Source organism: Mobula birostris, chromosome 22 (genome assembly GCF_030028105.1).
Source record: "Mobula birostris isolate sMobBir1 chromosome 22, sMobBir1.hap1, whole genome shotgun sequence".
NCBI lineage: Eukaryota > Metazoa > Chordata > Chondrichthyes > Myliobatiformes > Myliobatidae > Mobula > Mobula birostris.
The window spans coordinates 52,858,929-52,877,265 of NC_092391.1; the positions used below are offsets into that span (position 1 = coordinate 52,858,929).

An 18,337-nucleotide genomic window follows, 5' to 3' on the forward strand; every position below is an offset into this window, starting at 1 on the left:
AGTGCATTCCACGCACCAACCACTCTCTGAGTAAAAAACCTTCCTCTAGTATCCCCCTTGAACTTCCCACCCCTTACCTTACCTTACCTTATATACAAGATATAAGCCCACAAGAAATAGGAGTAGAAATAGGCCATTTGGCCCATCGAGTCTGATCCACCACTTCATCATTTTCCCTCCAGCCACAATCTCCTGCCTTCTTCCCATATCCCTTCATGCCCTGACCAATCAAGAATCTATCAAACTCTCCCTTAAATTTCTGTAAAGAGGCTTTTTCCCAGGGCTGAAATGGCTAGCAGGAGAGGGCACAGTTTTAAGATGCTTGGAAGTAGGTAGAGAGGAGATGTCGGGTAAGTTTTTTACACAGAGAGTGGTGAGTGTGTGGAATGGGCTGCCGGCGATGGTGATGGAGGCAGATATGATAGGGTCTTTTAAGAGACTCCTGCATAGGTACACGGAGCTCAGAAAAATAGAGGGCTATGTGTAACCCAAGGTAATTTCTAAGGTGAGGACATGTTCAGCACAGCTTTGTGGGCTGAAGGGCCTGTATTGTGCTGTAGGTTTTCTATGTTTCTGTTTCTGTTGGCTCGCAAGGCAGATAACAGATATAATGTCCCAAGCCTGTGACCTTTGATCAAAGTTTAGACAAATAATCACCAAACTAAAACATTAACTCGTTTTCTCATCCCAAAGAATGATGTTTCCAGCATTTTCTGATTTCACTTCAGACTTCCGGAATCCATAGGGTTTAATTATTTTCAACCTCAGCAGAACTCCATTCTGTTTTTTGACTGTCTTCTCTGAAGTTAGTCTGTAAGTTAGTTAATTGCAGGTAACTGAGAGCATTCTGACTGATTGCATCACCGTCTGGTATGGGGGACCAAGTATAGAGAAATAACATACCAGCCATTTATCAGTCGATACTGCAGAATTGCTTGCCCTCATTTTAAGCTTACAGTGGGTGGGGGAAAGTTGTCCTGGCGAAGTTATAATTTGTTCAGATTCCCTTTCAGTTTTGATGAGTCTTAAATCAGGTCATTCTGGCAGTCGGTCAGATTTACTGCTGGAAGCTCATCAAACTTTATCTCATATTCAAAGTATTGGTCTACATGTTCTCCTCTTACGGGCCCCTGCACATAGAGGTGTTGAGGGGAATGAGTGGGTTGATTGTTTCGTAAAAGTTGGACTGTGGACATAGACCTTCCACTTAGCAAATCAGAAGCAAAGGGGGTGGAGGGGTTAATAATTAGGGGATTGTGGCAGGACCTGTGGGATAATGAGCGTAACCGGAGACCCCTTTACAGAATATATCAAACTGTTGGATTGATGGGAGAAGGTGGTAAAACAAGAAGGGAAGGAGCTATGTAGGCTTGATTTAGAGTTAGGCATAGTATGCTTAATTATTCCTTATATCTTGTCAGAAAATAATCTTTCTGGGGTGTGGAGGTTTTTTCGTCATTGTGGAACAGTTACTTGCTGCCTGTTACACCATGGGCAGCAATGAAGATCCTCCATCTCTGACAGTGTCTGGGGCTTCCTTCATTGTGTTAGCTTCCTCTCACAACTGTCAGTCGTGCAGATCCCGGGTGGAGACTCAGGAATACCGTCGCACTCAGATGTAGAAGGATTCTTCATTGCCGTTTCTGTAACAATTTTGTTTGACCAGTCAGGGTTGTTAGCCCTGAGCTGAACCCCCGAACCCAGAGGACCAGTGGACCACTCTTAGTTTGTCCTCTACCCTACCCATGGGTGACCCTACTAAAAGCCAAAGCATAAAGCCCTGACTCCAGCCAACGTAGCTCTCCGGGACATTGAGGCACACAAGCCCCCAAACCCTACAATCCCTGCTTACAATCTATAGGGCTTTTTGGGGCAATCTAGCTTTCAGTAAGTAGTACAGTATGGGTTTTATTTCCCAGCTCTTTGCACCACACTCCAGCCCAGTTGCACCTTTAAGTTGGACTGCCAACTGCCAGAAAAAGTCAGGAGAGGAAGCAGGTCAGCGCCCAGAAGTGACATGGAGGATGCGGGCGCTGGGAATGTCGGAGTGTAGCTGGTGGGAATGTGACTGGCCAGAATGAAGGGAGAGATGCAGTAAATGCAAGAGGACTCCATCAGCTGGTTTGACAGGGGGCTCGCCAAGGAGGGAGCGACACTTTGTTTAAAGTGAGCGGCAGAGTAGGAGCAACAGGCCCACCACAGATGCCATCCCGTTGGCTCTTCACACAACTCTGCAACATCTGGACAGCAAAGATGCATACATCAGGATGGGCTTTATCGATTACAGCTCAGCATTTAAAACCATCATCCCCTCAAAACTGATCAGTAAATTCCAAAATCTGGGCCTCAGTACCCCCTTCTGCAATTGGATCCTCGACTTCCTCACTTGTAGATTCCAGTCAGTTCGGATTGGCAAAAACATCTCCACAATCTCCGTCAGCACAGGCACACCACAGGAATGTGTACTCAGCCTCCTGCTCTTCTCACTTTACGCCTGTGACTGTGTGGCTAAGTACAGCTCCAACACCATATACAAGTTTGCTGACGACACCACTGTTGTGGGCTGTATCAAAGGTGGTAATGAATCGGTATACAGGAGGGAGATTGAAAACCTGGCTGAGTGGTGTAGTAACAACAACCTCTCACTGAGTGTCAGCAAGACCAAGGAACTGGTTGTGGACTTCAGGAGAGGGAAGCCAGAGGTTCATGAGCCAGTAATCATCAGGGGTGGAGAGGGTCAGTATCTTTTAAGTTCCTGGGTGTCACTATCTCAGAGGACCTGTCTGGACCCATCATATAAATATAATTGTGAAAAAGCACAGAAGTGCCTCTACTTCCTCAGAGTCTGCAGAGGTTTGGCATGAAATCGAAAACCTTGGCAAACATCTATAGATGTGCGTGGAAAGTGTGACGACTGGCTGCACTACAGTCTGGTACAGGAACACCAATGCTTTTGAGTGGGAAATCCTATTAAAGGAGGTGGATTTGGCCCAGTACATCACAGGTAAAACCCTCCCAACCATTGAGCACATCTACATGAAACGTTGCCGTAGATAAACAGCATCCATCAGAGACCCTCACTGCACTGGTTATGCTCTTTGCTTGCTGCTGCCATCAGGTGGAGGGTACAGGAGCCTCAGGACTTGCACCACCAGGTTCAAGAACAGTTACTACCCCTCAGCCACCAGGCTCTTGAACAAAAGGGGATAACTACACTTATTTAAGGACTCCTTACCTTGTTATTTCATGCTCATTATTTATTGCTATTTATTTATATCTGCAATTGCCCAGTTTGTTATCCGTCGTTTACAGTTACCGTTAGATTCCCTCAGTACGCCTGCAGAAGAAGAATCTCAGGGTTGTATGTGGTGACATGTATGTACTCTGATAATAAATTGTACCTTGAACTTTGAATGTCACAAGTTTTTGGCTATAGCTGGCTTCCAAAACAGCATGAGCCTGATCCCTACGTTGTTTAACCCCTTCACTTGTGTGTGATCGTGAATCACAGCAAATGACCTGGTCAGTGGCTTGGCCTTCCCTATTTCACTGACGGTCATTTTGCCCTTAGTGATCAATGCTAGAATATTATTGTCTCTATAAATCCCCAACTCCCTCCCCCCCCCCCCCCACATTTTCTTAATCATGAAAAGGAATTGGAGTCCAGCTGCTGGCTTTAGATAGCAATTCTGGTATGCACCATGATCCTGGAAGTAATTACAGCCTGCACGTTGGAATGCGGTTCGGGGCTCCTGTCGGCTGGAGAGGGGGAAAGGGCACTCTGGTCATGGCTGCTGTACTCTGGCCTCACCAGTGCCTTATAAAGCCTAAGCATTACATCCTTCTTTTATATTCTAGTCCTCTTGAAATGAATGCTAACATCACATTTGCTTTCCTCACCACCGACTTAACCTGCAAACTAACCTTTAGAGAATCCTGCACAAGGACTCCCAAGTCCCCTTGTACCTCAGTTTTGTTTTCGGATTTTCTCCCCATTTAGAAAATAATCTATGCTTTTATTCCTTTTACCAAAATGCATAACCGTACACTTCCTGACACTGTGTTACATCTGCCTCTTCTTTGCCCATTCTCCCAACCTATCCAAGTCCTTCTGTAGCCTCTCTACTTCTTCAAGACTACCTGCCCCTCTTCGTATTGTCTACAAACTTGGCCACAAAGCTATCAATTGCATCATCCAAATGATTGACATATAATATAAAAAGAATTGGTCCCTACACAGACCCCTGTGGAACACCACTAGTTACTGGCAGCCAACCAGAAAAGGCTCCTTTTATTCCCACTCTTGGCCTCCTACCAATCAGCCACTGCTTTATCCATGCTAGAATCTTTCCTGTGATACCATGGTTTCACAGTTAAATAGCCTCATGTGTGGCACCTTGTCAACGGCCTTCTGAAAATACAAGAACACAACATCAACTGATTCTGCTTTGTCTATCCTGCTTGTTATTTCTTCAAAGAATTGCAACAGATTTGTCAGGAAAGATTTTCCCTGGAGGAAACCATGCTGACTACAGCCTATTTTCTCTTCTTACGGGTCCCTGCACATAGAGGTGTTGAGGGGAATGAGCAGGTTGATTGTTTGACCAAAAAAAGCTGTTAAAAGTTTGACTGTGGACATAGACCTTCCACTTAGCAAACCAGAAGCTAAGGGGGTGGTGGGGTTAAGAATTAGGGGATTGTGGCAGGACTTGTGGGATAATGGGCGTAAGGGGAGACCCCTTTACAGAATACATAAAACTGTTGGATTGATGGAAGGAGGGGGTAAAGCAAGAAGGGATGGAACTATATATACTTCCAAATACCCTAAAACCTCATCCTTAATAATTGATCCAACATCCTTCCACCACTGAAGTCAGACTAATTGTCCTATAGCTTCCTTTCTTCTGCCCTCTCCCTTCTTGAAGAGTGGTGTGACATTTGCCATTTTCCAGTCTTCCGGAACCGTTCCAGAATCTAGTGGTTATTGAAAATTCATTACTAAAGCCTCCACCACAATCTCTTCAGCTTCCTCTTTTTTTGGGGTGTAGTCCGTCTGGTCCAGGTGACTTTCCTACCTTCAGAACTTTCAGTTTCCCAAGAACCTTCTCCCTAATAATAATAACTCCATTCACCTCTGCCTCTTGATTCTCTGGAATTTCCAGCATACTATGTGTCTTCTGCAATGAAGACTGATGCAAAATACTTATACAGTTTGTCCATCATTTCCTTGTTTCCCATTACTCCCTCTCCAGCATCATTTTCCAGTGGTCCAATATCCACTCTCACCTCTATTTTTCTCTTTATATATCTGAAAAAAAATTTGGTATCTTTTTTATATTAATGGCTAGCTTACCTTCATATTTCATCTTTTCCCTCCTTGTGGTTTTTCATAGTTGCCTTCTGTTGGGTTTTTAAAAAATTTTTTTAGTCAATCCTGTGACTAGTGGAGTGCCACAGGGATCAGTGCTGGGTCCATTGTTATTTGTCATCTTTATCAATGATCTGGATGATAATGTGGTAAACTGGATCAGCAAGTTTGCTGATGATACTAAGATTGGAGGTGTAGTAGACAGTGAGGAAGGTTTTCAGAGCCTGCAGAGGGACTTGGACCAGCTGGAAAAATGGGCTGAAAAATGGCAGATGGAGTTTAATACAGACGAGTGTGAGGTATTGCACGTTGGAAGGACAAACCAAGGTAGAACATACAAGGTTAATGGTAAGGCACTGAGGAGTGCAGTAGAACAGAGGGATCTGGGAATACAGATACAAAATTCCCTAAAAGTGGCGTCACAAGTAGATAGGGTCATAAAGAGAGCTTTTGGTACATTGGCCTTTATTAATCAAAGTATTGAGTATAAGAGCTGGAATGTTATGATGAGGTTGTATAAGGCATTGGTGAGGCCGAATCTGGAGTATTGTGTTCAGTTTTGGTCACCAAATTACAAGAAGGATATTAATAAGGTTGAAAGAGTGCAGAGAAGGTTTACAAGGATGTTGCCAGGACTTGAGAAACTCAGTTACAGAGAAAGGTTGAATAGGTTGGGACTTTATTCCCTGGAGCGTAGAAGAATGAGGGGAGATTTGATAGAGGTATATAAAATTATGATGGGTATAGATAGAGTGAATGCAAGCAGGCTTTTTCCACTGAGGCAAGGGGAGAAAAAAACCAGAGGACATGGGTTAAGGGTGAGGGGGGAAAAGTTTAAAGGGAACATTAGGGGGGGCTTCTTCACACAGAGAGTGGTGGGAGTATGGAATGAGCTGCCAGATGAGGTCGTAAATGCGGGTTCTTTATTAACATTTAAGAATAAATTGGACAGATACATGGATGAGAGGTGTATGGAGGGATATGGTCCGTGTGCAGGTCAGTGGGACTAGGCAGAAAATGGTTTGGCACAGCTAAGAAGGGCCAAGAGGCCTGTTTCTGTGCTGTAGTTTCTATGGTTTCTATAACTTCCCACTAATTTTTGCTCTCTTCTATGTCCTCTCTTTGGCTTTTATGTTGGCTTTGACTTCCCTTGTCAGCCATGGTTGTGTCATCCTGCTTTTAGAGTACATCTTCATCTTTGGGATGTATCTATCCTGCGCCTTTTGAATTGCTCCCAGAAACTCCAGCCATTGCTACTCTGCCATCATCCCTGCTAGTGTCCCCTTCCAATCAATTTGCACCAGCTCCTCACTCATGCCTGTGAGTAAGAGAAGAGGGCGTGTCCTGGCTGGCGAAGGTCTTTAGTGATGGATGCTGCCTTCAGGAGGATGAACCCACAGAAAGCATTCAGCCCAAATGGGATACCTGGCCAAATACTGAAGACTTGTGTTAATTAACTGGTTGGAGTGTTCACTGAGATCTTTAACCTCTCACTTCGGCCGTCTGGAGGTACCCACCTGCTTTAACCTGGCTTCATTTATATCGGTCCCCAAGAAGAGTGTGGTAACTTGCCTCAATGACTATCGTCCAGTAGCACTTACATCCACTGTGGTGAAGTGTTTTGAGAGGTTGGTGATGAAGCATATCACCTCCTGTGTGAGAAACACCTTGGATCCACTCCAATTTGCCTACCAGTACAACAGGTCCACAACAGATGCCATTTCATTGGGGTTCTTCACTCAACCCTGAACACCTGAGAGCAAAGATGCATACACCAGTATGCTCTTTATCAACCACAGCTTGGCTTTGATACAATGATCCCCTCAAAGCTAATCAATAAGCTTCAAGACCTTGGGCTCAATACCTCCTTGTGCAACTGGATCCTCGATTTCCTAACTTGACAGTTTGAATTGGCAACATCTCCCTCACAATCCTGCTCAGCACAGGTGCACCACAAGGCTGTGTGCTTAGCCCCTGCTCTGCTCACTTTACGTTTATGACTGTGAAGCTAAGCACAGCTCCAACGCCTCATTTAGGTTTACCGATGACACCACTGTTATAGTTTGTGAATGAAAGGTGGTAATGAATTTGCATGTAAGAGGGAGATTGAAAATCTGAATGTGTGTTGCCGCAACAACCACCTCTCGCTCAATGTCAGCAAGACCAAGAAGCTGGTTTTTGACTTCAGGAGGAGGAAACCATCAGCCAGTCCTCATCGGAGGATCAGAGACAGAGAGGGTCAGCAGCTTTAAGTTCCTGGTGTTATTATTTCAGAGGGTCTGTCCTGGGGCCAGCATCTAAGTGCAATTACAAAGATCATCTTATTGCTACCATCAGGGAGGAGGTACAGGAGCCCGAAGATGTACCTACATTCAGCATGTTAGGAACAGCTTCTTTGCCTCCACCATCAGAAATCTGAACACTACCTCACTATATTGCTCTGTTTTCAATATATATTCTTGTAACTTACAGTATATTTTATGTAATATCCCATTGTGCTGCCATAAAACAACAAACTTCATGACGTGTATCAGTGGTAATAAGAGCAACACACACACACACACACACAAATGCTGGAGGAACTCAGCAGGCCAGGCAGCATCTATGGAAGCAGAGTACAGTCGACGTTTCAGGCCAAAACCCTTCGGCAGGACTGGGGAGTAGATTTGAAAGGTGGGGTGGGGGGATGGAGGGAGAGAGAAACACCAGGCGATAGGTGAAACTTGGAGGGGGAGGGATGAAGTAAAGAGCTGGGAAGTTGAATGGTGAAAGAGACAGAAAGCCATGGAAGAAAGGAAAAAGGGGGGTAGGAGCACCAGGGAGGTGATGGGCGGGCAAGGAAATAACATGAGAGAGGGACAAGGGGATGGGAAATGGTGGGGGGGTGGGCATTACTGGAGGTTTGAGAAATCAATATTCATGCCATCAAGCTGGAGGCTTCCCAAACAGAATACAAGGTGTTGTTCCTCCAACCTAAGTGTGGCCTCATCACGACAGTGGAGGAGGCCCTGGATGGACATATCGGAATGGGAATGGGAAGTGGAATTAAAATGGGTGGCCACTGGGAGATCCTGCTTGTTCTGGCGGATGGAGCGTAGATGCTTGGCGAAGCGGTCTCCCAGTCTACGTTGGATCTCACCGATATACAGGGGGGGGCCACACCGGGAGCACCGAACACAGACATGATCCCAAGGGGCTGACAGGTGTGTCACCTTCTCTGGAAAGACTGTTTGGGGCCCTGAATGGTGGTGAGGGACAAGGTGCAGGGGCAGGTGTAGCACTTGTTCCACTTGCAAGGATAAGTGCCAGGAGGGAGATTAGTGAGGAGGGATGAATGGACAAGAGAGTCGCATAGGGAGTGATCCCTGCAAAAAACAGAAAGTATGGGGGAACATAGAACATAGAATAGTACAGCACAGTACAGGCCCTTCAGCCCACAATGTTGTGCCGACCCTCAAACCCTGCCTCCCATATAACACCCCCACCTTAAATTCCTCCATATACCTGTCTAGTAGTCTCTTAAATTTCACTAGTGTATCTGCCTCCACCACTGACTCAGGCAGTGCATTCCACGCACCAACCACTCTCTGAGTAAAAAACCTTCCTCTAATATCCCCCTTGAACTTCCCACCCCTTACCTTAAAGACATGTCCTCTTGTATTGAGCAGTGGTGCCCTGGGGAAGAGGCGCTGGCTGTCCACTCTATCTATTCCTCTTATTATCTTGTACACCTCTATCATGTCTCCTCTCATCGTCCTTCTCTCCAAAGAGTAAAGCCCTAGCTCCCTTAATCTCTGATCATAATCCATGATTAGGGGGAGGGGGCGGAAAGATGTGTTTGCTGGGGGGATCCAGTTGGAGGTGGCAGAAGTTTTGGAGAATTATGTTCTGGACACAGAAGCTGGTGGGGTGGTGCCCCTTTCTTTGAAAAAGCAGGACTTCTCCTTCATTCTAGAATGAAAAGCCTCATCCTGAGAGCAGATGTGGCAGAGATGGAGGAACTGAGAAAATGGGATGGCATTTTTACAAGTAGCGGGTGAGACAAGGTATAGTCCAGGTAGCTGTGAGAGTCTGTTGATATATAATAGACATTGGTGGATAAGCTGTCTCTGGAGATAGAAACAGTAGATTGAGAAAGGGAAGGGAAGTCTCGGAAATGGACTAGGTTAATTTGAGGGCAAGCATTTTAATTCCACTTCCCATTCCCGTTCTGATATGTCCACCCCATCCATGGCCTCCTCCACTGTCGAGATAAGGCCACACCTCATCCCTACAGTGGAAGGAACAACGCCTTATATTCTGTTTGAGTAGCCTCCAACCCGATGATATGAACATTGATTTCTTAAACTTCCAGTAAAGCCTCCACCCCTTCACCATTTCCCTTCACCTTTCCCTCTCTCATGTTCTCTTCTTGTGGTTAAGGCATTCGACTAGTGACCCGAAGGTCGTGAGTTCGAGCCCCAGCCGAGGGAACATGTTGTGTCCTTGAGCAAGGCGCTTAACCACACAGTGCTCTGTGATGACACTGGTGCCAAGCTGTTTCGGCCTTTGCCCTTCCCTTGGACAACATCGGTGTCATGGAGAGGGGAGACTTGCAGCATGGGCAACTGCCGGTCTTCCATACAACCTAGCCCAGGACTGTGCCCTGGAGAGCGAAGACTTTCCAGGCGCAGATTCATGGTCTCACAAGACTAATGGATGCCTTAATTTAATTTAATCACACACACACCTCTGGGGTTCCGGGATAGATTCCAGAGGGTCTGTAAACTTCGATAGGTAAAAATTATTTCTTTATTTTCACTAACCTTAACTGAAATTCAGCATTTCCTTCAATTCTCTCTCTTACTCGCTGTTCCCAAGAGAAGGTCCCTGCGTTCAAATGGTCTCACTCTCTCCCCCTCCTTCCCTGCCTGTCAGGAGGTTCTGGGTCTGGACTCTCTCGATTTTGTGTTTTTATATTCCGTTTTCACTCATTCTTTGTTGTTTATGTTTAAGCTATTTGTTTTTTGCGTGCACGTGGGTAGGGAAGTGTTGATGTTCTTGTTGCCATTTATGTCTTTTTATGTGCGTGGCAGGGGTAGGTGAATGTTTGTTTTTTGAACGGGTTCCATGGTTTTCTTTGTTTTGTGGCTGTCTGTGGGAAGACAAATCTCTGGGTTGTATACTACCTACTTTGAATTATGAACGTGGGCAACAAACCACGGTGGTGTTAGGAGCACTGGAAGACAAGAGTAGAGGCTGACATCTTTGTGAACTTTCAGATGCTGAGGGAATTACTTTAACAAGATGGAGCTGAGATACAAAATTCTCTGTCAATTTCTTTGAAGGGAGACATCTGCAAACACCTGGAAACAATTCAGAACTCTTTCAAAAGTTATTTCCATCTTGATGCCATTCAAGATGAACCATGGATCTATAATCCTTTTGGGTATAAAACTGTATCGAAGACATTGATCTTGCCAAAGATGACCCTATTGACCTTGGGACAAAAAAACTTACTACAATTGGAGTTTAACTCAAAAAGCCTTGAAGAATTCTGGTACTCCTTGAGAGAAGCCTATCATCCCTTCAAAAGTGAGCTATGAAAGCTTTAATTCCGTTTGCAACAACATATCTCTCAAACAAGATTTTCAACACTTGTTACTGTGATAACAAAAAACTGAAATCGATTGCATGTCCACCATGTGTTACTTTGTAAGACCACTCCACAATTTAATGTGATTATTCAAGCTAAGCAATGACTTCTTCAAGAAAATAAATTTAGTTTTGACTTGTCTATATTTTAAATGTATAATCTATAGACATGTAGTGGAGACTGGGTATGGAAACACCAACGCCTTTGAACGGAAAGTCCTACAAAAAGTAGTGGATTTGGCCCAGTACTTCACAGGTAAAGCCCTCCCAACCATTGAGCACATCTACATGAAACGCAGTCATAGGAAAGCAGTAACCATTGTCAGGGACTCTCACCACCCAGGACATGCTCTCTTCTCGCTGCTGCCATCAGGTAGAAGGTACAAGAGCCTCAGGATTTGAAGAAGGAGTCTGAGAGTCTGAGTGGGAGTGCCGAGAAAGACATTTTTGAAATTTTCGTTATTTTTTTTTCTCTCCAACGGCGTTCTGAGAGGCGGGACTGCGCAGGCGTGTGACGTCGGGCTGTGCAGCGCGGCAGATTTAAAAGGAACAGAGCCTCATAGAGCGGGCAGCGTAGTTTGCAGGCTGCGGAGTGAGCCGGGAGCAGAGTGAAGACTTAAGGGCTTCGGCGGAAACAGGCGAGGAAGGTTTGGCATTCATTTTCTGTTGTTATTTGAGGAGAGGGGCAGTATGAGTGTGAGGGCAGTTTGCTGTTCTCGGTGTCGGATGTGGGAGGCCCTGGAGTCTCCAAGCCTCCCGGACATCTACATCTGCGCCAAGTGCATCGAGATGCAGCTCCTAAGGGACCGCGTTACGGAACTGGAGCTGCAGCTCGATGACCTTCGTCTGGTCAGGGAGAGTGAGGAGTTGATAGAGAGGAGCTGCAGGCAGGTGGTCACGCCGGGGCCACGGGAGGCAGACAAGTGGGTCACGGTTAGGAGGGGGAAGGGGAAAAGTCAGGTAATAGGGAGTACCCCGGTGGCTGTGCCCCTTAACAACAGGTAATCCTGTTTGAGTACTGTTGGGGGGGACAGCTTACCCGGGGGAAGCGACAGTGGCCGTGCCTCCGGCACAGAGTCTGGCCCTGTAGCTCAGAAGGGTAGGGCAAGGAAGAGGAGAGCAGTTGTGATAGGGGACTCGATAGTAAGGGGGTCAGATAGGCGATTCTGTGGACGCAGTCCAGAGACCCGGATGGTAGTTTGCCTCCCTGGTGCCAGGGTCCGGGATATTTCTGATCGTGTCCAAGATATCCTGAAGTGGGAGGGTGAGGAGCCAGAGGTCGTGGTACATATAGGTACCAATGACATAGGTAGGAAAAGGGATGAGGTCCTAAAAGGAGAATATAGGGAGCTAGGAAGGGAGTTGAGAAAAAGGACCACAAAGGTAGTAATCTCGGGATTACTGCCTGTGCCACGCGACAGTAAGAGTAGGAATGCGATGAGGTGGAGGATAAATGCGTGGCTGAGGGATTGGAGCAGGGGGCAGGGATTCAAGTTTTTGGATCATTGGGACCCCTTTAGGCGCAGGCGTGACCTGTACAAAAAGGACGGGTTGCACTTGAATCCTAGGGGGACCAATATCCTGGTAGGGAGATTAGCGAGGGCTACTGAGGTGACTTTAAACTAGAATGGTTGGGGGGAGGGAATCAAATTAAAGAGGCTAGGCGTGAGGAGGTTAGTTCACAACAGGGGGATGGGAACCAGTGCAGAGAGGCAGAGGGGTGTAAAGTGAGGGTAGAAGCAAAAAGTACTATGGAGAAAAGTAAAAGTGGCAGGCCGACAAATCCAGGGCAAGCATCAAAAAGGGCCACTTTTCAGCATAATTGTATAAGGGCTAAGAGAGTTGTAAAAGAGCGCCTGAAGGCTTTGTGTGTCAATGCAAGGAGCATTCGTAATAAGGTGGATGAATTGAAAGTGCAGATTGTTATTAGTGATTATGATATAGTTGGGATCACAGAGACATGGCTCCAGGGTGACCAGGGATGGGAGCCCAACGTTCAGGGATATTCAATATTCAGGAGGGATAGACATGAAAGAAGGGGAGGTGGGGTGGCGTTGCTGGTTAAAGAAGAGATTAACGCAATAGAAAGGAAGGACATAAGCCGGGAAGATGTGGAATCGATATGGGTAGAGCTACGTAACACTAAGGGGCAGAAGACGCTGGTGGGAGTTGTGTACAGGCCACCTAACAGTCGTAGTGAGGTCGGAGATGGTATTAAACAGGAAATTAGAAATGTGTGCAATAAAAGAACAGCAGTTATAATGGGTGACTTCAATCTACATGTAGATTGGGTGAACCAAATTGGTAAAGGTGCTGAGGAAGATTTCTTGGAATGTATGCGGGATGGTTTTTTGAACCAACATGTCGAGGAACCAACTAGAGAGCAGGCTATTCTGGACTGGGTTTTGAGCAATGAGGAAGGGTTAATTAGCAATCTTGTCGTGAGAGGCCCCTTGGGTAAGAGTGACCATAATATGGTGGAATTCTTCATTAAGATGGAGAGTGACAGAGTTAATTCAGAAACAAAGGTTCTGAACTTAAAGAGGGGTAACTTTGAAGGTATGAGACGTGAATTATCTAAGATAGACTGGCAAATGACACTTAAAGAATTGACGGTGGATATGCAATGGCAAGCATTTAAAGATTGCATGGATGAACTACAACAATTGTTCATCCCAGTTTGGCAAAAGAATAAATCAAGGAAGGTAGTGCACCCGTGGCTGACAAGAGAAATTAGGGATAGTATCAATTCCAAAGAAGAAGCATACAAATTAGCCAGAGAAAGTGGCTCACCTGAGGACTGGGAGAAATTCAGAGTTCAGCAGAGGAGGACAAAGGGCTTAATTAGGAAGGGGAAAAAAGATTATGACAGAAAACTGGCAGGCAACATAAAAATGGACTGTAAAAGCTTTTATAGATATGTAAAAAGGAAAAGACTGGTAAAGACAAATGTAGGTCCCCTGCAGACAGAAACAGGTGAATTGATTATGGGGAGCAAGGACATGGCAGACCAATTGAATAATTACTTTGGTTCTGTCTTCACTAAGGAGGACATAAATAATCTTCCAGAAATAGTAGGGGACAGAGGGTCCAGTGAGATGGAGGAACTGAGCGAAATATATGTTAGTAGGGAAGTGGTGTTAGGTAAATTGAAGGGATTGAAGGCAGATAAATCCCCAGGGCCAGATGGTCTGCATCCCAGAGTGCTTAAGGAAGTAGCCCAAGAAATAGTGGATGCATTAGTGATAATTTTTCAAAACTCGTTAGATTCTGGACTAGTTCCTGAGGATTGGAGGGTGGCTAATGTAACTCCACTTTTTAAAAAAGGGAGAGAGAAACCGGGGAATTATAGACCGGTTAGCCTAATGTCGGTGGTGGGGAAACTGCTGGAGACAGTTATCAAGGATGTGATAACAGCACATTTGGAAAGCGGTGAAATGATCGGACAAAGTCAGCATGGATTTGTGAAAGGAAAATCATGTCTGACGAATCTCATAGAATTTTTTGAGGATGTAACTAGTAGAGTGGATAGGGGAGAACCAGTGGATGTGGTATATTTGGATTTTCAGAAGGCTTTTGACAAGGTCCCACACAGGAGATTAGTGTGCAAACTTAAAGCACACGGTATTGGGGGTAAGGTATTGGTGTGGGTGGAGAGTTGATTAGCAGACAGGAAGCAAAGAGTGGGAATAAACGGGACCTTTTCAGAATGGCAGGCGGTGACTAGTGGGGTACCGCAAGGCTCAGTGCTGGGACCCCAGTTGTTTACAATATATATTAATGACTTGGATGAGGGAATTAAATGCAGCATCTCCAAGTTTGCGGACGACACGAAGCTGGGTGGCTGTGTTAGCTGTGAGGAGGATGCTAAGAGAATGCAGGGTGACTTGGATAGGTTGGGTGAGTGGGCAAATTCATGGCAGATGCAATTTAATGTGGATAAATGTGAAGTTATCCACTTTGGTGGCAAAAATAGGAAAACAGATTATTATCTGAATGGTGGCCGATTAGGAAAAGGGGAGGTGCAACGAGACCTGGGTGTCATTATACACCAGTCATTGAAAGTGGGCATGCAGGTACAGCAGGCGGTGAAAAAGGCGAATGGTATGCTGGCATTTATAGCGAGAGGATTTGAGTACAGGAGCAGGGAGGTACTACTGCAGTTGTACAAGGCCTTGGTGAGACCACACCTGGAGTATTGTGTGCAGTTTTGGTCCCCTAATCTGAGGAAAGACATCCTTGCCATAGAGGGAGTACAAAGAAGGTTCACCTTCTTTGATTCCTGGGATGGCAGGACTTTCATATGAAGAAAGACTGGATGAACTGGGCTTGTACTCGTTGGAATTTAGAAGATTGAGGGGGGATCTGATTGAAACGTATAAGATCCTAAAGGGATTGGACAGGCTAGATGCAGGAAGATTGTTCCCGATGTTGGGGAAGTCCAGAACGAGGGGTCACAGTTTGAGGATAGAGGGGAAGCCTTTTAGGACCAAGATTAGGAAAAACTTCTTCACACAGAGAGTGGTGAATCTGTGGAATTCTCTGCCACAGGAAACAGTTGAGGCCAGTTCAATGGCTATACTTAAGAGGGAGTTAGATATGGCCCCTGTGGCTACGGGGGTCAGGGGGTATGGAGGGAAGGCTGGGGCGGGGTTCTGAGTTGGATGATCAGCCATGATCATAATAAATGGCGGTGCAGGCTCGAAGGGCCGAATGGCCTACTCCTGCACCTATTTTCTATGTTTCTATGACTCACACCACCAGGTTCAAGAACAGTTACTACCCCTCAACCATCAGGCTCTTGAACAAAAGGGGTAACTACACTCACTTGCCCATCAATTGAAATGTTCTCACAACCAATGATCTCACTTTAAGGACTCGTTATCTCATGTTCTCATTATTTATTGCTATTTATTTATATTTGCATTTACACACTTTGTTGTCTTCTGCACTCTGGTTGATCTTTCATTGGTCCTATTATAGTTACTATTCTATAGATTTACCAAGTATGCCCACTGGAAAATTAAACTTAGGGTTATACATGGTGACATATATGCACTTTTGATAATAACATTTACTTTCAACTTATATAAAGTTCAAAATACATTTATTATCAAAGTATGTATCAGTTATACAACCTTGAGATTCCTCTGTTTACAGGCAGCCACAAAACAAGAAACCTGAAAGAACCATTAAAAAACAGACTAACACCCAATGCGCAGAGTGAAAGAAAAACACAAATCATGCCAGGAACTGTGTAAGTAGCAGCATTCGGAACTAAAGTGAGTCCATAGACACGAAGCCCAGAGCAGGCCACAGCCTCAGCCTCAGTTCGTCACACGGCAGAACGAATCGTCACGGAGCTCGCAGGCACGAAGCCCAGAGCAGCTGGAGTAGGACACAAGCTCGGCCCCAATGCAGCAGGGAGTGAAGTAAACGTCCCGGAGCAGCGAGCAGAACCAGCTCGACCCTCGTCTCCAGTCCCCACACCATGTTTTCAATCCATCCAGCCTGGTATTTAAATGGTCCAAGCACCAGGCCGTCCCTTGCAAGAGGAGCCGGGCCCTATCGCACCAACACACTCTGGGCCTGGACCCTGCCACCAAGTTAAAACCCGTATCTGACCTTTACAAATCGGCCCGGTGCTTAGAATGATCCAACCTTGTGCTTGGTTTTGGTGGATGGGCTCTGAAACTTCTCTGCTTCATATGTCCTGACTCCGTCTCAACCTCACTCCAACCACTTCTCAAACTTGCCTTGATCTCTCTCTGACCTTGCCTCGCACCCACATGTCTCGGCCATCGGGTCAGCCTCGCCTTCACTCACCTCTTCATTGTTTGCGATGATCATTTATCATCATTTTCCACAGAAAAGGTGTTATTAATGAAGCATTTAATTGTATTTCCTGCTTTATGAACCACCAGTAAAGCCGCTGTCCATCTTCAGTAGCGGCACCTTAAAGTAGAAGGTGTCTAACGTGTTAATAAAGACACACATCTACTACAAAATTACAAATCTGTTTTTTTATTATTTCGATAACTGTATTTCAATATAATCAGTTTCTTTTGTAATCCGATGTATTTTATTTTATATATTTAAATACATGATTCGGAGAAGGGGTCCATAGGCTTCACTGGACTGACAAAGGTTAGGAACTCCTGCACTGCCACCCTTACAGAGTGACAGAGACTCAGGGATTACTGGATATTAGAAAGGAATATCCATTTGAAGAAAGAAATTGAGGTTTTTGTCAGTTTGATTACAGAAGGCACTGTGTTGATGGTTGTGAATTAGCCTGGTGTTGAGGATCAAGAGAGCGACAGGACGGGTGCAGGATCCCACAGGAACCGGGTGGTGACCAAGGTCACACCACTAGTTTACTAGTATAATGAACAGACATCCACTGACTGATGCTGGTCCTGGACAGGCTCGCTGGTAAATCCATTGCCAAATCCGACTGCCTCCTCCAGCTCTGGCGTTCCGTCACACATCGGACACAGGTGGTTACGGACGGGTGACGAACGCATCCACACGATCAGGTTCCAGCGCTCCCCTGAGGAGATGGGCCGCGCCCCGTGACGGTGTTGACCCCGATGGAGCACGCCGTGGCCCACTCTGTGCTCAATTTCTACATACTCATTCTGACTCACCCAAACCTGAAACCACACACAGACAGGGCACCGGTTACTACCAACACAGAGCCGGGTGCTGACAGTCCTAGTCCTTGCACTCACAGTTGAATGAGATTTCAAAACCCCACCATACTGAGTCTGTTTTCAGTGAAGTTGAAGACGATGTTAGCGAAGTGTAGGGAGCAAGTTTCAGAGCATCTTCGCTCTGTTTGCCACAAGACAGCTACTCATTTCATTCAGCTTCCCATTCCCGTTCTGATATGTCTGCCATGGCTCCTCTATTGCCACAATGCGGCCAAACTCAGATTGGAGGAGCAACACCTATTATTCTGTATGGGTAGTCTCCAATCTAATGGCATGAATGTCAATTTCTCTAACTTCCAGTAACCATCCCTCCCCACCTGTTTCCCCCTTATCTCTTTTTCCATTCCCCATTCGGGTTCCCTTCTCACCCCTCCTCTTCTCCTCACCTGCCTATCACCTCCCTCTGATTCCCCTCCTCTTTCCCCTTCTCCCATGGTCCACTCTCCTCCCCTATCAGATTCCTCCTTCTTCTGCCCTTTACCATTTCCACCAATCACCTCTGAGCTTCTTACCTCCCTCTCCCACCCACCCACCTTCCTCCTCACCTATCACCATTTTGCATTCCCCCCCCCCACCACCTGGCTTCTTCCTTTTCCGGCCTAATAAAGGGTCTCGATTG

The 18,337-nt window shown here is 45.9% G+C and overlaps 1 protein-coding gene across 3 annotated transcripts in view; it reads right to left on the minus strand.

The window, feature by feature from the left end:
* Positions 1-17,010: 17,010 nt before the first annotated feature.
* ogfod2 (2-oxoglutarate and iron-dependent oxygenase domain containing 2) overlaps positions 17,011-18,337 on the minus strand; it is a 35,865-nt gene continuing 34,538 nt past the window's right edge. For all 3 annotated transcript variants that reach the window (XM_072240768.1, XM_072240769.1, XM_072240770.1), the window contains one exon: positions 17,011-17,658. In XM_072240768.1, coding sequence (XP_072096869.1) covers positions 17,383-17,658 — 276 coding nt within the window. In that variant the 3' untranslated portion in view covers positions 17,011-17,382. The remainder of the gene's footprint in view (positions 17,659-18,337) is intronic.